The sequence below is a fragment of the Callionymus lyra genome, chromosome 13 (genome assembly GCF_982586985.1).
Source record: "Callionymus lyra chromosome 13, fCalLyr1.hap1.1, whole genome shotgun sequence".
Classification (NCBI taxonomy): Eukaryota; Metazoa; Chordata; class Actinopteri; order Syngnathiformes; family Callionymidae; genus Callionymus; species Callionymus lyra.
This window is the reverse complement of record NC_141830.1, coordinates 536201-560190: the sequence shown is the minus strand read 5'-3', so window position 1 is coordinate 560190 and position 23990 is coordinate 536201. Positions and strand designations below refer to the sequence as shown.

General features: G+C 38.4%; 2 protein-coding genes across 2 annotated transcripts in view; one reads left to right on the top strand and one right to left on the bottom strand.

Moving 5' to 3' along the window:
* The first annotated feature begins 171 nt into the window (after nt 1-171).
* LOC148066897 (choline/ethanolamine transporter FLVCR1-like) lies at nt 172-23854 on the top strand. Its single transcript, XM_087805526.1, has 10 exons — nt 172-961; nt 4232-4376; nt 6128-6268; nt 9446-9513; nt 17528-17631; nt 19299-19409; nt 19736-19841; nt 19944-20055; nt 23409-23473; nt 23558-23854. The coding sequence occupies exons 1-10, from the start codon at nt 386-388 to the stop codon at nt 23606-23608; spliced, it is 1479 nt and encodes a 492-aa protein (XP_087661652.1). The 5' UTR covers nt 172-385; the 3' UTR covers nt 23609-23854.
* Nucleotides 23746-23990, bottom strand: part of LOC148066896 (disintegrin and metalloproteinase domain-containing protein 17-like) — a 15874-nt gene continuing 15629 nt past the window's right edge. The window contains exon 20 of the mRNA XM_087806333.1: nt 23746-23774. Within this exon, the coding sequence (XP_087662459.1) occupies nt 23746-23774 (29 nt within the window). The remainder of the gene's footprint in view (nt 23775-23990) is intronic.

Here is a 23990-nt window from a genome sequence, read left to right as displayed (position 1 = left end):
TCGGCTCGGTTCCGTCAGTCTGGACCTGATGCTCGTTTCCACGGCAACCGGAAACCTGATCAGATCGAAGCAGATGTGGGTCAGAACCCGCGGGGGGTCCAGAGGGTCCAGAGAGTCCAGGAGGGTCCAGGAGAGGGTCCAGAGGGTCCAGAGGGTCCAGAGGGTCCAGAGGGTCCAGAGGGTCCAGGAGACGCTCCATCACTCGCGCGCCAAAGCAAACACCGAGTGACGTCACCGCGTCCGGGTCGCTCCTCGCCTCCCATTGGCTGACGCGGCTCGCCTGTCGGCGGAACACAAGCCTCTCAGACCCGTCGGTTCGGATGCTGGTCTCGGGTTGGACTCCCTGAAGGATCTCGACCCGGTTCTCTGTCTCGTCGTCGGCGCGATGGTCGCGGAGCACGCGCACGCGCACAGCGCCGCACCTGCGCTCGCCAACGGGAAAGCCCCGGATGAGGATGCGGTCCGAACCGAGCCGGGTCCGGGCGAGACGGACCGGATGCTGCCGGGGGCGGAGCCTCGCGAGACCCGCGTGTTCCGCCGCCGCTTCGTGGTTCTGGTCGTGTTCAGCCTGTACTCGCTGGTCAACGCCTTCCAGTGGATCCAGTACAGCATCATCACGCACGTGTTCACGCGCTTCTACCAGGTGAGCGTGGAGCAGGTGAACTGGCTCAGCCTGGTCTACATGCTGGTCTACCTGCCGCTCATCTTTCCCGCCACCTGGCTGCTGGACCGGAGGGGTCTGCGGCTCACGTGCGTGCTGGGCTCGGGTCTCAACTGCGCGGGCGCGTGGCTCAAGTGCGCGAGCGTGGGTCCGCACCTGTTCGGCGTGAGCGTGACCGCGCAGGTGATCTGCGCAGTGGCTCAGGTGTTCATCCTCGGCCTGCCCTCGCGCCTCGCGTGCGTGTGGTTCGGACCGCGAGAGGTGTCCACGGCCTGCGCGTGCGCGGTGCTGGGCAACCAGGTGAGACGCGCGCACGCGCGCACACACACACACACACGCACACCGGCCGCTCCGGAACCCGCTACACAACTTCTCTCATCGCCGACCCACAAGTCAACAATGCTTTGTTTGTCGCACACACAAGTCAGCAACTGTCGCGTGTGTGTGTCTGTGTGTACATTAATGTGTGTGTCTGTGTGTACATTAATGTGTGTCTGTGTGTATATTAATGTGTGTCTGTGTGTACATTAATGTGTGTGTCCGTGTGTACATTAATGTGTGTCTGTGTGTACATTAATGTGTGTCTGTGTGTACATTAATGTGTGTGTCTGTGTGTATATTAATGTGTGTCTGTGTGTACATTAATGTGTGTGTCCGTGTGTACATTAATGTGTGTCTGTGTGTACATTAATGTGTGTCTGTGTGTACATTAATGTGTGTGTCCGTGTGTACATTAATGTGTGTCTGTGTGTATATTAATGTGTGTCTGTGTGTACATTAATGTGTGTGTCCGTGTGTACATTAATGTGTGTCTGTGTGTACATTAATGTGTGTCTGTGTGTACATTAATGTGTGTGTCTGTGTGTATATTAATGTGTGTCTGTGTGTACATTAATGTGTGTGTCCGTGTGTACATTAATGTGTGTCTGTGTGTACATTAATGTGTGTCTGTGTGTACATTAATGTGTGTGTCTGTGTGTATATTAATGTGTGTCTGTGTGTACATTAATGTGTGTCTGTGTGTACATTAATGTGTGTGTCCGTGTGTATATTAATGTGTGTCCGTGTGTATATTAATGTGTGTGTCTGTGTGTACATTAATGTGTGTCCGTGTGTATATTAATGTGTGTGTCTGTGTGTATATTAATGTGTGTGTACATTAATGTGTGTGTCCGTGTGTACATTAATGTGTGTGTCTGTGTGTATATTAATGTGTGTGTACATTAATGTGTGTGTCCGTGTGTACATTAATGTGTGTCTGTGTGTACATTAATGTGTGTTTCTGTGTGTACATTAATGTGTGTGTACATTAATGTGTGTCTCCGTGTGTATATTAATGTGTGTGTACATTAATGTGTGTCTCCGTGTGTACATTAATGTGTGTCTGTGTGTACATTAATGTGTGTCTCCGTGTGTATATTAATGTGTGTGTACATTAATGTGTGTCTCCGTGTGTACATTAATGTGTGTCTGTGTGTACATTAATGTGTGTCTCCGTGTGTATATTAATGTGTGTGTACATTAACGTGTGTCTCCGTGTGTACATTAATGTGTGTCTGTGTGTACATTAATTTGTGTGTCTGTGTGTACATTAATGTGTGTGTCCATGTGTACATTAATGTGTGTGTCTGTGTGTACATTAATGTGTGTCTGTGTGTACATTAATGTGTGTCTGTGTGTACATTAATGTGTGTGTCCGTGTGTACATTAATGTGTGTGTCCGTGTGTATATTAATGTGTGTGTACATTAATGTGTGTCTGTGTGTACATTAATGTGTGTGTCAGTGTGTACATTAATGTGTGTCTGTGTGTACATTAATGTGTGTGTCCGTGTGTACATTAATGTGTGTCCGTGTGTACATTAATGTGTGTCTGTGTGTACATTAATGTGTGTGTTCGTGTGTATATTAATGTATGTGTCCGTGTGTACATTAATGTGTGTCTGTGTGTACATTAATGTGTGTGTCCATGTTTACATTAATGTGTGTCTGTGTGTACATTAATGTGTGTGTCCGTGTGTACATTAATGTGTGTCTGTGTGTACATTAATGTGTGTGTCCGTGTGTACATTAATGTGTGTGTCTGTGTGTACATTAATGTGTGTGTCTGTTTGTACATTAATGTGTGTGTCTGTGTGTACATTAATGTGTGTGTCTGTGTGTACATTAATGTGTGTCTGTGTGTACATTAATGTGTGTGTCTGTGTACATTAATGTGTGTGTGTCTGTTTGTACATTAATGTGTGTGTCTGTGTGTATATTAATGTGTGTGTACATTAATGTGTGTGTCTGTGTGTGTACATTAATGTGTGTGTCTGTGTGTACATTAATGTGTGTCTGTGTGTACATTAATGTGTGTCTGTGTGTACATTAATGTGTGTGTCTGTGTACATTAATGTGTGTGTCTGTTTGTACATTAATGTGTGTGTCTGTGTGTATATTAATGTGTGTGTACATTAATGTGTGTGTCTGTGTGTGTACATTAATGTGTGTGTCTGTGTGTACATTAATGTGTGTCTGTGTGTACATTAATGTGTGTGTCTGTGTGTACATTAATGTGTGTGTACATTAATTTGTGTCTCTGTGTGTGTACATTAATGTGTGTCTGTGTGTGTACATTAATGTGTGTCTACATTGACGCGTGTCTGTGTGTGTACATTAATGTGTGTCTACATTAACGTGTGTCTGTGTGTGTACATTAACGTTTGTGTCTCTGTGTGTACATTCATGTGTGTCTCTGTGTGTGTACATTAATGTGTCTCTGTGTGTGTACATTAATCTGTGTATACAATAATGTGTGTATATATATATATATATATATACATTAACATGTGTGTTTACATTAACGTGTGTGTATAAATTAACGTGTATGTACGTGTGTGTGTGTGTGTGTGTGTGTGTACATGTGTGTGTGTGTACTTGTGTATATATGTGTGTACTTGTGTGTATGTGTGTGTGTGTACATGCGTGTACTTGTGTGTACATGTGTGTACTTGTGTATATATGTGTGTACTTGTGTGTGTGTACATGTGTGTACTTGTGTGTACATGTGTACTTGTGTGTACTTGTGTGTACATGTATATGTGTGTACATGTGTGTACTTGTGTGTACTTGTGTGTACATGTATATGTGTGTACATGTGTGTACTTGTGTGTACTTGTGTGTACATGTATATGTGTGTACATGTGTATGTGTGTACATGTGTGTACTTGTGTATATATGTGTGTACTTGTGTGTGTGTACTTGTGTATATATGTGTGTACTTGTGTGTGTGTACATGTGTGTACTTGTGTGTACATGTGTACTTGTGTGTACTTGTGTGTACATGTATATGTGTGTACATGTGTGTACTTGTGTGTACTTGTGTGTACATGTATATGTGTGTACTTGTGTGTACGTGTGTGTACGTGTGTGTACGTGTGTGTACTTGTGTGTACATGTGTGTGTACTTGTGTGTACGTGTGTGTACGTGTGTGTACTTGTGTGTACTTGTGTGTACGTGTGTGTACTTGTGTGTACTTGTGTGTACTTGTGTGTACATGTGTGTGTACTTGTGTGTACTTGTGTGTAGTTAGGAACAGCCATAGGGTTCCTCCTCCCTCCACTCCTGGTTCCAAACACTCCTGATGACGTCGAGCTGACGAGTCTCAACATCAGCGTCATGTTTTATGGAACTGCTGCGGTTTCTACTGGACTGTTCATCCTCACACTGCTGGGTACAAGTACACACAAGTACACACGTATATATACACATGTACACACCAGTACACACGTATATATACACATGTACACACAAGTACACACATGTACACACATGTACACACAAGTACACACGTATATATACACATGTACACACAAGTACACACAAGTACACACATATATACACATGTACACACATGTACACACATATATACACATGTACATACACATGTACACACATATATACACATGTACACACATATATACACATGTACATACACATGTACACACATGTATACACATATATACACATGTACATACACATATACACACATGTACACACATATATATACATGTACACACAAGTACACACAAGTACACACATATATACACATGTACATACACATGTACACACATGTACACACATATATACACATGTACATACACATATACACACATGTACATACACATGTACACACATGTACACACATGTACATACACATGTACACACATGTACACACATATATACACATGTACATACACATGTACACACATATATACACATGTACACACACATGTACACACATATATACACATGTACACACACGTACACACATATATACACATGTACACACACGTACACACATATATACACATGTACACACATGTACACACATATATACACATGTACACACACGTACACACATATATATTCACAAGTACATACACATGTACACACATATATACACATGTACATACACATGTACACACATATATATACACATGTACACACATGTACACACATATATACACATGTACACACACTTACACACATATATATTCACAAGTACATACACATGTACACACATATATACACATGTACACACATGTACACACATATATATACACATGTACACACATGTACACACATGTACACACATGTACACACATGTACACACATATATACACATGTACACACACGTACACACATATATATTCACAAGTACATACACATGTACACACATATATATACACAAGTACATACACATGTACACACATATATACACATGTACACACACGTACACACATATATACACATGTACACACATATATACACATGTACACACACGTACACACATATATACACATGTACACACATGTACACACACATTAATATACACACAGACACACACATTAATGTACATACAGACACACACATTAATGTACACACACATTAATGTACACACAGACACACATTAATGTACACACAGACACACACATTAATGTACACACATGTACACACATATATACACATGTACACACACATGTACACACACACAGACATGCACACACACATGTACACACACATGTACACACATATATATACACATGTACACACATATATACACATGTACATACACATGTACACACACGTACACACATATATATTCACAAGTATATACACATGTACACACATATATACACATGTACATACACATGTACACACATATATACACATGTACACACACAAGTACACACATATATATACACATGTACACACACGTACACACACACACACACACAAGTACACACACACAGACACGTACACACACATGTACACACATAGACACACACACATGTGCACACACACACACACACACACAAGTACACACACACAGACACACACACACACATGTGAGTGCAGCTGTCAGTCAAGCACAGATGTGTGATGTTGTGTTAACATGTGTGTACATGTGTGTGTGTTCAGTCATCACAGATCGACCTCCTTTGCCGCCCAGCCAGGCCCAGGCCGTCCTTCCAGTGTGTCCTTCTGCAGACTACGCTTACAGTCGCTCCGTCCTCAACCTGGTGCAGAACAGAGCCTTCGTGCTGCTGCTGCTCACCTACGGTGAGACGTGACCTCATCACCTGTGTGTGTACTCGTGTGTACTCGTGTGTACGTCTGTGTGTACTTGTGTCTACTCGTGTGTACGTCTGTGTGTACTAGTGTGTACTCGTGTATACGTCTGTGTGTACTTGTGTGTACGTCTGTGTGTACTTGTGTCTACTTGTGTGTACTTGTTTGTACGTCTGTGTGTACTAGTGTGTACTCGTGTGTATGTCTGTGTGTACTTGTGTCTACTCGTGTGTACGTCTGTGTGTACTTGTGTCTACTCGTGTGTACGTCTGTGTGTACTCGTGTCTACTCGTGTGTACGTCTGTGTGTACTTGTGTCTACTCGTGTGTACGTCTGTGTGTTTGTTTCTACTTGTGTGTACTCGTGTGTACTTGTGTGTACGTCTGTGTGTACTTGTGTCTACTCGTGTGTACTCGTGTGTACGTCTGTGTGTACTAGTGTGTACTCGTGTGTACGTCTGTGTGTTTGTTTCTACTTGTGTGTACGTCTGTGTGTACTTGTGTCTACTCGTGTGTACTTGTGTCTACTCGTGTGTACGTCTGTGTGTACTTGTGTCTACTTGTGTGTACGTCTGTGTGTACTTGTGTCTACTCGTGTGTACGTCTGTGTGTACTTGTGTCTACTCGTGTGTACGTCTGTGTGTTTGTTTCTACCTGTGTGTACGTTTGTGTGTACTTGTGTCTACTCGTGTGTACGTCTGTGTGTACTTGTGTATATATGTGTGTACGTCTGTGTGTTTGTTTCTACTCGTGTGTACGTCTGTGTGTTTGTTTCTACTCGTGTGTACGTCTGTGTGTACTTGTGTCTACTCGTGTGTACGTCTGTGTACATGTGTCTACTCGTGTGTATGTCTGTGTACATGTGTCTACTTGTGTGTACGTCTGTGTGTACTTGTGTCTACTCGTGTGTACGTCTGTGTGTACTCGTGTCTACTCGTGTGTATGTCTGTGTGTACTCGTGTCTACTCGTGTGTACGTCTGTGTGTACTTGTGTCTACTCGTGTGTACGTCTGTATGTACTCGTGTCTACTCGTGTGTACGTCTGTGTGTACTCGTGTCTACTCGTGTGTACGTCTGTGTGTACTTGTGTCTACTCGTGTGTACGTCTGTGTGTTTGTTTCTACTTGTGTGTACTTGTGTGTACTCGTGTGTACGTCTGTGTGTTTGTGTCTACTCGTGTGTACGTCTGTGTGTACTTGTGTCTACTCGTGTGTACGTCTGTGTGTACTTGTGTCTACTCGTGTGTACGTCTGTGTGTTTGTGTCTACTCGTGTGTACGTCTGTGTGTACTTGTGTCTACTCGTGTGTACGTCTGTGTACATGTGTCTACTCGTGTGTATGTCTGTGTACATGTGTCTACTTGTGTGTACGTCTGTGTGTACTTGTGTCTACTCGTGTGTACGTCTGTGTGTACTCGTGTCTACTCGTGTGTATGTCTGTGTGTACTCGTGTCTACTCGTGTGTACGTCTGTGTGTACTTGTGTCTACTCGTGTGTACGTCTGTATGTACTCGTGTCTACTCGTGTGTACGTCTGTGTGTTTGTTTCTACTTGTGTGTACTTGTGTGTACTCGTGTGTACGTCTGTGTGTTTGTGTCTACTCGTGTGTACGTCTGTGTGTACTTGTGTCTACTCGTGTGTACGTCTGTGTGTTTGTGTCTACTCGTGTGTACGTCTGTGTGTACTTGTGTCTACTCGTGTGTACGTCTGTGTGTTTGTGTCTACTCGTGTGTACGTCTGTGTGTACTTGTGTCTACTCGTGTGTACGTCTGTGTGTACTTGTGTCTACTCGTGTGTACGTCTGTGTGTTTGTGTCTACTCGTGTGTACGTCTGTGTGTACTTGTGTCTACTCGTGTGTACGTCTGTGTGTACTTGTGTCTACTCGTGTGTACGTCTGTGTGTTTGTGTCTACTCGTGTGTACGTCTGTGTGTACTTGTGTCTACTCGTGTGTACGTCTGTGTGTACTTGTGTGTACGTCTGTGTGTTTGTTTCTACTTGTGTGTACGTCTGTGTGTACTTGTGTCTACTCGTGTGTACGTCTGTGTGTACTTGTGTCTACTCGTGTGTACGTCTGTGTGTTTGTTTCTACTTGTGTGTACTTGTGTGTACTCGTGTGTACGTCTGTGTACATGTGTCTACTCGCGTGTACGTCTGTGTACATGTGTCTACTTGTGTGTACGTCTGTGTGTACTTGTGTCTACTCGTGTGTACGTCTGTGTGTACTCGTGTCTACTCGTGTGTACGTCTGTGTGTACTCGTGTCTACTCGTGTGTACGTCTGTGTGTACTTGTGTCTACTCGTGTGTACGTCTGTGTGTTTGTTTCTACTTGTGTGTACTCGTGTGTACGTCTGTGTACATGTGTCTACTCGTGTGTACGTCTGTGTACATGTGTCTACTCGTGTGTACGTCTGTGTACATGTGTCTACTTGTGTGTACGTCTGTGTGTACTTGTGTCTACTCGTGTGTACGTCTGTGTGTACTTGTGTCTACTTGTGTGTACGTCTGTGTACATGTGTCTACTTGTGTGTACGTCTGTGTGTACTTGTGTCTACTTGTGTGGATGTCTGTGTACTTGTGTCTACTTGTGTGTACGTCTGTGTGTTTGTGTCTACTTGTGTGTACGTCTGTGTACTTGTGTCTACTTGTGTGTACATCTGTGTACTTGTGTCTACTTGTGTGTACTTATGTGTACATTTGTCTACTTGTGTGTACTTCTGTGTACTTGTGTCTACTTGTGTGTACATTTGTGTACTTGTGTGTACACATGTGTAAATTTGTCTACTTCTGTACGTCTGTGTGTTTGTGTCTACTTGTGTGTACTTATGTGTACATTTGTCTACTTGTGTGTACATCTGTGTGTTTGTGTCTACTTGTGTGTACTTGTGTGTACATCTGTGTACTTGTATCTACATTTGTTTACTTGTGTGTACATCTGTGTTCTTGTGTGTTCTCGTGTGTACTTGTGTCTACTTGTGTGTACCTGTGTCTACATTTTTGTACTTGTGTGTACATCTATGTACATCTGTGTACTTGTGTGTACTTGTGTGTACATATGTGTACTTGGGTGTACATGTGTGTGTATTTGTGTTGACATGTTTGTACATGTATGAAATTGTGTATGCTTGTATGTGTGTACTTGTGTGTACAAGTGTGTACTTGTGTTGCAGGGATCATGACTGGCTCTTTCTACTCTGTGTCGACGCTGCTGAACCAGATGATCATGACCTGCTACGAGGTGAACACACACACACACACACACACACACACACACACACACACACACACACACACACACACACACACACACACACACACACACACACACACACACACATCATGTGACACTCGACCTTCTCCCTCGTCGTCTTCTTTGTTCGCTCCAGACAGGAAGTGACATGACGTCGCTGGGAAACACTTTGAAGAGAAGAAAAACTGTCACAACTGTTAGCATCACACATTCCTGCTGCGCTCGACAACACACTCACACACACACACACCTGAACACACACACACTCACACTCACACACACCTAAACACACACACACATACACTTGCATATGATCTAGTCAAACACTAGTGATCCAGTGAAGTAATACTAACTTATGATCTAGTCAAACACTAGTGATCCAGTGAAGTAATACTAACTTGTGATCTAGTCAAACACTAGTGATCCAGTGAAGTAATACTAACTTATGATCTAGTCAAACACTAGTGATCCAGTGAAGTAATACTAACTTATGATCTAGTCAAACACTAGTGATCCAGTGAAGTAATACTAACTTATGATCTAGTCAAACACTAGTGATCCAGTGAAGTAATACTAACTTATGATCTAGTCAAACACTAGTGATCCAGTGAAGTAATACTAACTTATGATCTAGTCAAACACTAGTGATCCAGTGAAGTAATACTAACTTATGATCTAGTCAAACACTAGTGATCCAGTGAAGTAATACTAACTTATGATCTAGTCAAACACTAGTGATCCAGTGAAGTAATACTAACTTATGATCTAGTCAAACACTAGTGATCCAGTGAAGTAATACTAACTTATGATCTAGTCAAACACTAGTGATCCAGTGAAGTAATACTAACTTATGATCTAGTCAAACACTAGTGATCCAGTGAAGTAATACTAACTTATGATCTAGTCAAACACTAGTGATCCAGTGAAGTAATACTAACTTATGATCTAGTCAAACACTAGTGATCCAGTGAAGTAATACTAACTTATGATCTAGTCAAACACTAGTGATCCAGTGAAGTAATACTAACTTGTGATCTAGTCAAACACTAGTGATCCAGTGAAGTAATACTAACTTGTGATCTAGTCAAACACTAGTGATCCAGTGAAGTAATACTAACTTATGATCTAGTCAAACACTAGTGATCCAGTGAAGTAATACTAACTTATGATCTAGTCAAACACTAGTGATCCAGTGAAGTAATACTAACTTATGATCTAGTCAAACACTAGTGATCCAGTGAAGTAATACTAACTTATGATCTAGTCAAACACTAGTGATCCAGTGAAGTAATACTAACTTATGATCTAGTCAAACACTAGTGATCCAGTGAAGTAATACTAACTTATGATCTAGTCAAACACTAGTGATCCAGTGAAGTAATACTAACTTATGATCTAGTCAAACACTAGTGATCCAGTGAAGTAATACTAACTTATGATCTAGTCAAACACTAGTGATCCAGTGAAGTAATACTAACTTATGATCTAGTCAAACACTAGTGATCCAGTGAAGTAATACTAACTTATGATCTAGTCAAACACTAGTGATCCAGTGAAGTAATACTAACTTATGATCTAGTCAAACACTAGTGATCCAGTGAAGTAATACTAACTTATGATCTAGTCAAACACTAGTGATCCAGTGAAGTAATACTAACTTATGATCTAGTCAAACACTAGTGATCCAGTGAAGTAATACTAACTTATGATCTAGTCAAACACTAGTGATCCAGTGAAGTAATACTAACTTATGATCTAGTTAAACACTAGTGATCCAGTGAAGTAATACTAACTTATGATCTAGTCAAACACTAGTGATCCAGTGAAGTAATACTAACTTATGATCTAGTCAAACACTAGTGATCCAGTGAAGTAATACTAACTTATGATCTAGTCAAACACTAGTGATCCAGTGAAGTAATACTAACTTATGATCTAGTCAAACACTAGTGATCCAGTGGAGTAATACTAACTTATGATCTAGTCAAACACTAGTGATCCAGTGAAGTAATACTAACTTATGATCTAGTCAAACACTAGTGATCCAGTGAAATAATACTAACTTATGATCTAGTCAAACACTAGTGATCCAGTGAAGTTATACTAACTTATGATCTAGTCAAACACTAGTGATCCAGTGAAATAATACTAACTTGTGATCTAGTCAAAGACTAGTGATCCAGTGAAGTTATACTAACTTGTGATCTAGTCAAAGACTAGTGATCCAGTGAAATAATACTAACTTATGATCTAGTCAAACACTAGTGATCCAGTGAAGTAATACTAACTTATGATCTAGTCAAACACTAGTGATCCAGTGAAGTAATACTAACTTATGATCTAGTCAAACACTAGTGATCCAGTGAAGTAATACTAACTTATGATCTAGTTAAACACTAGTGATCCAGTGAAGTAATACTAACTTATGATCTAGTCAAACACTAGTGATCCAGTGAAGTAATACTAACTTATGATCTAGTCAAACACTAGTGATCCAGTGGAGTAATACTAACTTATGATCTAGTCAAACACTAGTGATCCAGTGAAATAATACTAACTTATGATCTAGTCAAACACTAGTGATCCAGTGAAGTTATACTAACTTATGATCTAGTCAAACACTAGTGATCCAGTGAAATAATACTAACTTGTGATCTAGTCAAAGACTAGTGATCCAGTGAAGTTATACTAACTTGTGATCTAGTCAAAGACTAGTGATCCAGTGAAATAATACTAACTTGTGATCTAGTCAAAGACTAGTGATCCAGTGAAATAATACTAACTTATGATCTAGTCAAACACTAGTGATCCAGTGAAGTAATACTAACTTATGATCTAGTCAAACACTAGTGATCCAGTGAAGTAATACTAACTTATGATCTAGTCAAACACTAGTGATCCAGTGAAGTAATACTAACTTATGATCTAGTCAAACACTAGTGATCCAGTGAAGTAATACTAACTTATGATCTAGTCAAACACTAGTGATCCAGTGAAGTAATACTAACTTATGATCTAGTCAAACACTAGTGATCCAGTGAAGTAATACTAACTTATGATCTAGTCAAACACTAGTGATCCAGTGAAGTAATACTAACTTATGATCTAGTCAAACACTAGTGATCCAGTGAAGTAATACTAACTTATGATCTAGTCAAACACTAGTGATCCAGTGAAGTAATACTAACTTATGATCTAGTCAAACACTAGTGATCCAGTGAAGTAATACTAACTTATGATCTAGTCAAACACTAGTGATCCAGTGAAGTAATACTAACTTATGATCTAGTCAAACACTAGTGATCCAGTGAAGTAATACTAACTTATGATCTAGTCAAACACTAGTGATCCAGTGAAGTAATACTGACTTATGATCTAGTCAAACACTAGTGATCCAGTGAAGTAATACTAACTTATGATCTAGTCAAACACTAGTGATCCAGTGAAGTAATACTGACTTATGATCTAGTCAAACACTAGTGATCCAGTGAAGTAATACTAACTTATGATCTAGTCAAACACTAGTGATCCAGTGAAGTTATACTAACTTATGATCTAGTCAAACACTAGTGATCCAGTGAAATAATACTAACTTGTGATCTAGTCAAAGACTAGTGATCCAGTGAAGTTATACTAACTTGTGATCTAGTCAAAGACTAGTGATCCAGTGAAATAATACTAACTTATGATCTAGTCAAACACTAGTGATCCAGTGAAGTAATACTAACTTATGATCTAGTCAAACACTAGTGATCCAGTGAAGTAATACTAACTTATGATCTAGTCAAACACTAGTGATCCAGTGAAGTAATACTAACTTATGATCTAGTCAAACACTAGTGATCCAGTGAAGTAATACTAACTTATGATCTAGTCAAACACTAGTGATCCAGTGAAGTAATACTAACTTATGATCTAGTCAAACACTAGTGATCCAGTGAAGTAATACTAACTTATGATCTAGTCAAACACTAGTGATCCAGTGAAGTAATACTAACTTATGATCTAGTCAAACACTAGTGATCCAGTGAAGTAATACTAACTTATGATCTAGTCAAACACTAGTGATCCAGTGAAGTAATACTAACTTATGATCTAGTCAAACACTAGTGATCCAGTGAAGTAATACTAACTTATGATCTAGTCAAACACTAGTGATCCAGTGAAGTAATACTAACTTATGATCTAGTCAAACACTAATGATCCAGTGAAGTAATACTAACTTATGATCTAGTCAAACACTAGTGATCCAGTGAAGTAATACTAACTTATGATCTAGTCAAACACTAGTGATCCAGTGAAGTAATACTAACTTATGATCTAGTCAAACACTAGTGATCCAGTGAAGTAATACTGACTTATGATCTAGTCAAACACTAGTGATCCAGTGAAGTAATACTAACTTATGATCTAGTCAAACACTAGTGATCCAGTGAAGTAATACTGACTTATGATCTAGTCAAACACTAGTGATCCAAGACACCAACGAGCTAAGTTGTTAGCGTCATTTATAAAGTGTTATGTGTGCGTCTTCACCGTATGCTAACGAGCTAAGTTGTTAGCGTCTTTTATAAAGTGTTATGTGTGCATCTTCACCGTATGCTAACGAGCTAAGTTGTTAGCGTCATTTATAAAGTGTTATGTGTGCGTCTTCACCGTATGCTAACGAGCTAAGTTGTTAGCGTCTTTTATAAAGTGTTATGTGTACGTCTTCACCGTATGCTAACGAGCTAAGTTGTTAGCATAATTTATAAAGTGTTATGTGTACGTCTTCACCGTATTCTAACGAGCTAAGTTGTTAGCGTCATTTATAAAGTGTTATGTGTGCGTCTTCACCGTATGCTAACGAGCTAAGTTGTTAGCGTCATTTATAAAGTCTTATGTGTGCGTCTTCACCGTATGCTAACGAGCTAAGTTGTTAGCGTCTTTTATAAAGTGTTATGTGTGCGTCTTCACCGTATGCTAACGAGCTAAGTTGTTAGCGTCATTTATAAAGTGTTACGTGTGCGTCTTCACCGTATGCTAACGAGCTAAGTTGTTAGCGTCATTTATAAAGTCTTATGTGTGCGTCTTCACCATATGCTAACGAGCTAAGTTGTTAGCGTCATTTATAAAGTGTTATGTGTGCGTCTTCACCGTATGCTAACGAGCTAAGTTGTTAGCGTCTTTTATAAAGTGTTATGTGTACGTCTTCACCGTATGCTAAAGAGCTAAGTTGTTAGCATAATTTATAAAGTGTTATGTGTACGTCTTCACCGTATGCTAACGAGCTAAGTTGTTAGCGTCATTTATAAAGGGTTATGTGTGCGTCTTCACCGTATGCTAACGAGCTAAGTTGTTAGCGTCATTTATAAAGTGTTATGTGTGCGTCTTCACCGTATGCTAACGAGCTAAGTTGTTAGCGTCTTTTATAAAGTGTTATGTGTGCGTCTTCACCGTATGCTAACGAGCTAAGTTGTTAGCGTCATTTATAAAGTGTTACGTGTGCGTCTTCACCGTATGCTAACGAGCTAAGTTGTTAGCGTCATTTATAAAGTCTTATGTGTGCGTCTTCACCATATGCTAACGAGCTAAGTTGTTAGCGTCATTTATAAAGTGTTATGTGTGCGTCTTCACCGTATGCTAACGAGCTAAGTTGTTAGCGTCATTTATAAAGTGTTATGTGTGCGTCTTCACCATATGCTAACGAGCTAAGTTGTTAGCGTCATTTATAAAGTGTTACGTGTGCGTCTTCACCGTATGCTAACGAGCTAAGTTGTTAGCGTCATTTATAAAGTCTTATGTGTGCGTCTTCACCATATGCTAACGAGCTAAGTTGTTAGCGTCCTCTCTGATGTCGCTCAGTTTGGCGGGAAACTGATGCAAGTCCCGCGAGACTGAGCGTTATAGTGTTGACCTCGACTACAGTACATGAGTGTACATATATATGTATAAATATATATGTGTATAAATATATATGTATATATATATATATGTATAAATATATATGTGTATATATATGTATGAATATATATGTGTATAAATCTATATAAATGTATGTATAAATATCTATAAATGTATGTATAAATATCTATAAATGTATGTATAAATCTATATAAAAGTGTGTATAAATATCTATAAATGTATGTATAAATCTATATAAATGTATGTATAAATCTATATAAATGTATGTATAAATCTATATAAATGTGTGTATAAATATCTATAAATGTATGTATAAATATCTATAAATGTATGTATAAATCTATATAAATGTATGTATAAATATCTATAAATGTGTGTATAAATATCTATAAATGTATGTATAAATCTATATAAATGTGTGTATAAATCTATATAAATGTATGTATAAATCTATATAAATGTATGTATAAATCTATATAAATGTGTGTATAAATCTATATAAATGTATGTATAAATCTATATAAATGTGTGTATAAATCTATATAAATGTATGTATAAATCTATATAAATGTATGTATAAATACCTATAAATGTATGTATAAATCTATATAAATGTGTGTATAAATCTATATAAATGTATGTATAAATCTATATAAATGTTAGTATAAATATCTATAAATGTATGTATAAATCTATATAAATGTGTGTATAAATCTATATAAATGTGTGTATAAATCTATATAAATGTATGTATAAATCTATATAAAGGTGTGTATAAATCTATATAAATGTGTGTATAAATATCTATAAATGTGTGTATAAATCTATATAAATGTGTGTATAAATCTATATAAATGTATGTATAAATCTATATAAATGTGTGTATAAATCTATATAAATGTGTGTATAAATCTATATAAATGTATGTATAAATCTATATAAATGTGTGTATAAATCTATATAAATGTGTGTATAAATCTATATAAATGTATGTATAAATCTATATAAATGTGTGTATAAATCTATATAAATGTGTGTATAAATCTATATAAATGTATGTATAAATCTATATAAAGGTGTGTATAAATCTATATAAATGTATGTATAAATCTATATAAAGGTGTGTATAAATCTATATAAATGTGTGTATAAATATCTACAAATGTATGTATAAATCTATATAAATGTGTGTATAAATCTATATAAATGTGTGTATAAATCTATATAAATGTATGTATAAATCTATATAAATGTGTGTATAAATATCTATAAATGTATGTATAAATATCTATAAATGTATGTATAAATCTATATAAATGTATGTATAAATATCTATAAATGTGTGTATAAATATCTATAAATGTATGTTGAATCTATATAAATGTATGTAAAAATCTATATAAATGTATGTATAAATCTATATAAAAGTATGTATAAATCTATATAAATGTATGTATAAATATGTATAAATCTATATAAATGTGTGTATAAATCTATATAAATGTATGTATAAATCTATATAAATGTATGTATAAATGTGTGTATAAATCTATATAAATGTATGTATAAATGTATGTATAAATCTATATAAATGTATGTATAAATGTGTGTATAAATCTATATAAATGTGTGTATAAATGTGTGTATAAATCTATATAAATGTATGTATAAATGTATGTATAAATCTATATAAATGTATGTATAAATGTATGTATAAAAGTATCTATAAATGTATGTATAAATCTATATAAATGTATGTATAAATGTATGTATAAAAGTATGTATAAATGTATATAAAAGTATCTATAAATGTATGTATAAATGTATGTATAAATCTATATAAATGTATGTATAAATGTATGTATAAAAGTATGTATAAATGTATATAAAAGTATGTATAAAAGTATGTATAAATGTATATAAAAGTATGTATAAAAGTATGTATAAATGTATATAAAAGTATGTATAAATGTATGTATAAATGTGTATAAAAGTATGTATAAAAGTATGTATAAATGTATATAAAAGTATGTATAAATGTATGTATAAATGTATATAAAAGCATGTATAAAAGTATATAAAAGTACTGTGTGTGCAGGACGAGGAGGTCAACGCTGGAAGGATCGGTTTGACTCTAGTTGTCGCAGGAATGGTTGGATCTGTTCTGTGTGGACTGTGGCTGGACTATACCAAAGCTTACAAGTAGGTGGCGCCACTTACTCTCTGATACACACATATATATATGTGTGTATATATATATATATATATATACATATACACTACACACACACACCTCAGTCTATGACACACATATATACACATATATATATATACACTACACACACACACCTCAGTCTATGACACACATATATACACATATATATATATACACTACACACACACCTCAGTCTATGACACACATATATACACATATATATATATACACTACACACACACACCTCAGTCTATGACACACACATATATACACATATATATATATATACACTACACACACACACCTCAGTCTATGACACACATATATACATATATATATATATATACACTACACACACACACCTCAGTCTATGACACACATATATACATATATATATATATATACACTACACACACACACCTCAGTCTATGACACACACATATATACACATATATATATATACACTACACACACACACCTCAGTCTATGACACACATATATACACACATATATATATATATACACTACACACACATACCTCAGTCTATGACACACATATATACACATATATATATACACTACACACACACACCTCAGTCTATGACACACATATATACACATATATATATACACTACACACACATACCTCAGTCTATGACACACATATATACATATATATATATATACACTACACACACACATATATACACATATATATATATACACTACACACACACACCTCAGTCTATGACACACATATATACACATATATATATATACACTACACACACACACCTCAGTCTATGACACACATATATACACATATATATATATACACTACACACACACACCTCAGTCTATGACACACATATATACATATATATATATATACACTACACACACACATATATACACATATATATATATACACTACACACACACACCTCAGTCTATGACACACATATATACACATATATATATATACACTACACACACATACCTCAGTCTATGACACACATATATACACATATATATATATATACACTACACACACATACCTCAGTCTATGACACACATATATACACATATATATATATACACTACACACACATACCTCAGTCTATGACACACATATATACACATATATATATACACTACACACACATACCTCAGTCTATGACACACATATATACACATATATATATACACTACACACACATACCTCAGTCTATGACACACATATATACATATATATATATATACACTACACACACACATATATACACATATATATATATACACTACACACACACACCTCAGTCTATGACACACATATATACACATATATATATATACACTACACACACACACCTCAGTCTATGACACACATATATACACATATATATACACTACTCACACACACCTCAGTCTATGACACACATATATACATATATATATATATACACTACACACACACACCTCAGTCTATGACACACACATATATACACATATATATACACTACACACACACACCTCAGTCTATGACACACATATATACATATACACACACCTGTATATAGTTATATGAACTGTTCGTAGATATTGTGTACATATTGTATATAAACACATATTTACACAAACCTTCTGTTCACAGGGCGACAACTCTGGTTGTGTATGTGTTGTCGTTTCTGGGAATGATGGTCTTCAGCTTCACTTTAGATCTGAACAACATCTACCTGGTGTTCTTCACTGCTGGAGTCCTAGGGTAGGTGTGTGTGTGTGTGTGTGTGTGTGTGTGTGTGTTCATGTTAGTGTGTGTGTGTGTGTGTGATCATGTTAATGTATGTGTTCATGTTAGTGTGTGTGTGTGTGTGTGTGATCATGTTAATGTATGTGTTCATGTTAGTGTGTGTGTGTGTGTGTGTGATCATGTTAGTGTGTGTGTGTGTGTGTTCATGTTAGTGTGAGTGTGAGTGAGTGAGTGAGTGAGTGAGTTCTTCATGACGGGTGTGTATATACATGTGTGTGTACATGTGTGTGTAGGTTCTTCATGACGGGTGTGTATATACATGTGTGTACATGTGTGTGTAGGTTCTTCATGACGGGGTATCTTCCTCTGGGCTTTGAGTTCGGGGTCGAGGTCACGTATCCTGAGTCTGAGGGAACCTCGTCAGGTTTGCTCAACGCCTCGGCACAGGTACTGCAGACAGACAGGTGAGGGAGACAGGTGCTCACGTGTGTGTGTGTGTGTGTGTGTGTGTGTGTGTGTGTGTGTGTGTGTGTGTGTGTGTGTGTGTAGATCTTCGGGATCGTCTTCACTCTGATTCAAGGACGGCTGACGACAGGCTTTAATCCTCTGGCAGGAAACCTCTTCCTGTGTTCCTGGATGATAGTTGGAGTCGTACTGACAGGTGAGTGTACATGTGTGAGTGTACATGTGTGAGTGTACATGTGTGAGTGTACATGTGTGAGTGTACATGTGTGAGTGTACATGTGTGAGTGTACATGTGTGAGTGTACATGTGTGAGTGTACATGTGTGAGTGTACATGTGTGAGTGTACATGTTTGAGTGTACATGTGTGAGTGTACATGTGTGAGTGTACATGTGTGAGTGTACTTGTGTGAGTGTACATGTGTGAGTGTACTTGTGTGAGTGTACATGTGTGAGTGAACATGTGTGAGTGTACATGTGTGAGTGTACTTGTGTGAGTGTACATGTGTGAGTGTACTTGTGTGAGTGTACTTGTGTGAGTGTACTTATGTGAGTGTACATGTGTGAGTGTACATGTGTGAGTGTACTTGTGTGAGTGTACATGTGTGAGTGTACATGTGTGAGTGTACTTGTGTGAGTGTACATGTGTGAGTGTACATGTGTGAGTGTACATGTGTGAGTGTACATGTGTGAGTGTACATGTGTGAGTGTACATGTGTGAGTGTACATGTGTGAGTGTACTTGTGTGAGTGTACATGTGTGAGTGTACATGTGTGAGTGTACTTGTGTGAGTGTACATGTGTGAGTGTACATGTGTGAGTGTACTTGTGTGAGTGTACATGTGTGAGTGTACATGTGTGAGTGTACATGTGTGAGTGTACTTGTGTGAGTGTACATGTGTGAGTGTACATGTGTGAGTGTACATGTGTGAGTGTACTTGTGTGAGTGTACTTGTGTGAGTGTACATGTGTGAGTGTACATGTGTGAGTGTACTTGTGTGAGTGTACTTGTGTGAGTGTACATGTGTGAGTGTACATGTGTGAGTGTACTTGTGTGAGTGTACATGTGTGAGTGTACATGTGTGAGTGTACATGTGTGAGTGTACTTGTGTGAGTGTACTTGTGTGAGTGTACATGTGTGAGTGTACATGTGTGAGTGTACTTGTGTGAGTGTACTTGTGTGAGTGTACATGTGTGAGTGTACTTGTGTGAGTGTACTTGTGTGAGTGTACATGTGTGAGTGTACTTGTGTGAGTGTACTTGTGTGAGTGTACATGTGTGAGTGTACTTGTGTGAATGTACATGTGTGAGTGTACATGTGTGAGTGTACATGTGTGAGTGTACATGTGTGAGTGTACATGTGTGAGTGTACTTGTGTGAGAGTACATGTGTGAGTGTACATGTGTGAGTGTACATGTGTGAGTGTACATGTGTGAGTGTACATGTGTGAGTGTACATGTGTGAGTGTACATGTGTGAGTGTACTTGTGTGAGTGTACATGTGTGAGTGTACATGTGTGAGCGTACATGTGTGAGTGTACTTGTGTGAGTGTACATGTGTGAGTGTACTTGTGTGAGTGTACTTGTGTGAGTGTACATGTGTGAGTGTACATGTGTGAGTGAACATGTGTGAGTGTACTTGTGTGAGTGTACTTGTGTGAGTGTACATGTGTGAGTGTACTTGTGTGAGTGTACATGTGTGAGTGTACATGTGTGAGTGTACATGTGTGAGTGTACTTGTGTGAGTGTACATGTGTGAGTGTACATGTGTGAGTGTACATGTGTGAGTGTACTTGTGTGAGTGTACTTGTGTGAGTGTACATGTGTGAGTGTACATGTGTGAGTGTACATGTGTGAGTGTACATGTGTGAGTGTACATGTGTGAGTGTACTTGTGTGAGTGTACTTGTGTGAGTGTACTTGTGTGAGTGTACATGTGTGAGTGTACATGTGTGAGTGTACATGTGTGAGTGTACATGTGTGAGTGTACTTGTGTGAGTGTACATGTGTGAGTGTACATGTGTGAGTGTACATGTGTGAGTGTACTTGTGTGAGTGTACATGTGTGAGAGTACATGTGTGAGTGTACATGTGTGAGTGTACTTGTGTGAGTGTACTTGTGTGAGTGTACATGTGTGAGTGTACTTGTGTGAGTGTACTTGTGTGAGTGTACATGTGTGAGTGTGCTTGTGTGAGTGTACATGTGTGAGTGTACATGTGTGAGTGTACATGTGTGAGTGTACTGTGTGAGTGTACTTGTGTGAGTGTACTTGTGTGAGTGTACATGTGTGAGTGTACATGTGTGAGTGTACATGTGTGAGTGTACATGTGTGAGTGTACTTGTGTGAGTGTACATGTGTGAGTGTACATGTGTGAGTGTACATGTGTGAGTGTACTTGTGTGAGTGTACATGTGTGAGAGTACATGTGTGAGTGTACATGTGTGAGTGTACTTGTGTGAGTGTACTTGTGTGAGTGTACATGTGTGAGTGTACTTGTGTGAGTGTACTTGTGTGAGTGTACATGTGTGAGTGTGCTTGTGTGAGTGTACATGTGTGAGTGTACATGTGTGAGTGTACATGTGTGAGTGTACATGTGTGAGTGTACATGTGTGAGTGTACTTGTGTGAGTGTACTTGTGTGAGTGTACATGTGTGAGTGTACATGTGTGAGTGTACTTGTGTGAGTGTACATGTGTGAGTGTACATGTGTGAGTGTACATGTGTGAGTGTACATGTGTGAGTGTACTTGTCTGAGTGTACATGTGTGAGTGTACTTGTGTGAGTGTACATGTGTGAGTGTACATGTGTGAGTGTACATGTGTGAGTGTACTTGTGTGAGTGTACATGTGTGAGTGTACATGTGTGAGTGTACTTGTGTGAGTGTACATGTGTGAGTGTACTTGTGTGAGTGTACTTGTGTGAGTGTACATGTGTGAGTGTACATGTGTGAGTGAACATGTGTGAGTGTACTTGTGTGAGTGTACTTGTGTGAGTGTACATGTGTGAGTGTACTTGTGTGAGTGTACATGTGTGAGTGTACATGTGTGAGTGTACTTGTGTGAGTGTACATGTGTGAGTGTACATGTGTGAGTGTACATGTGTGAGTGTACTTGTGTGAGTGTACATGTGTGAGTGTACATGTGTGAGTGTACATGTGTGAGTGTACATGTGTGAGTGTACATGTGTGAGTGTACATGTGTGAGTGTACATGTGTGAGTGTACTTGTGTGAGTGTACATGTGTGAGTGTACTTGTGTGAGTGTACATGTGTGAGTGTACTTGTGTGAGTGTACATGTGTGAGTGTACATGTGTGAGTGTACTTGTGTGAGTGTACATGTGTGAGTGTACATGTGTGAGTGTACATGTGTGAGTGTACATGTGTGAGTGTACACGTGTGAGTGTACTTGTGTGAGTGTACATGTGTGAGTGTGCATGTGTGAGTGTACTTGTGTGAGTGTACATGTGTGAGTGTACCTGTGTGAGTGTACTTGTGTGAGTGTACATGTGTGAGTGTACTTGTGTGAGTGTACTTGTGTAATGTTGTGTGTTTCTCCAGCGATCATCAAGTCAGAGTTAAAGAGACACAACGTGAACTCTGGTGTCGACAAGAATCTACTACAGGTCAGTGTGTACACACTTAAGGAGTCTGTGTGTGAGTGTGATGTTAACATGTGTGTGTGTGTGTGTGTGTGTGTGCGTGTGTAGGATCAGAAGTGCGCTGAGGCTCTGACGCTCTCTCAGGAAACATCCGTGTGACCTAGAGCTCCCCCTGCTGGCTGGAGTCAGTGTCTGTTGATGATTGTGTTGATGTGTCGCACAAGAACCCACAGAACCGACAGAACCGACAGAACCGAGCGACGACGTGAATGTCAATCAAAGCTGTCACAGGTGCCTCAGGTGTGTGACGTCGAGTCACAACAACCTGCACAACCTTGTCACGGGTCATGTGACCAAGAAAACGCACAATTGCCTTCAATAAAAGTGTGAACATTGTGACGACAACTTGTGCCAGGTCGACACACCGGCTGCTGTGTGTGTGTCCATATGACGACGCGTGTGCGCTACACTACACAATGATGACACAGCAACGTGTGTTACATTTTCACACACAAACATAAACACACACACCTTTGCTGTG

Bases quoted from the DNA above. Each gene is read 5' to 3' on its own strand.
- LOC148066897 (XM_087805526.1), top strand. From the start codon at position 386: ATGGTCGCGGAGCACGCGCACGCGCACAGCGCCGCACCTGCGCTCGCC. The intron at 4,377-6,127 runs GTACAAGTACAC...GTGTGTGTTCAG, and splicing joins GTTCATCCTCACACTGCTGG to TCATCACAGATCGACCTCCT. The intron at 17,632-19,298 runs GTAGGTGGCGCC...TTCTGTTCACAG, and splicing joins GACTATACCAAAGCTTACAA to GGCGACAACTCTGGTTGTGT.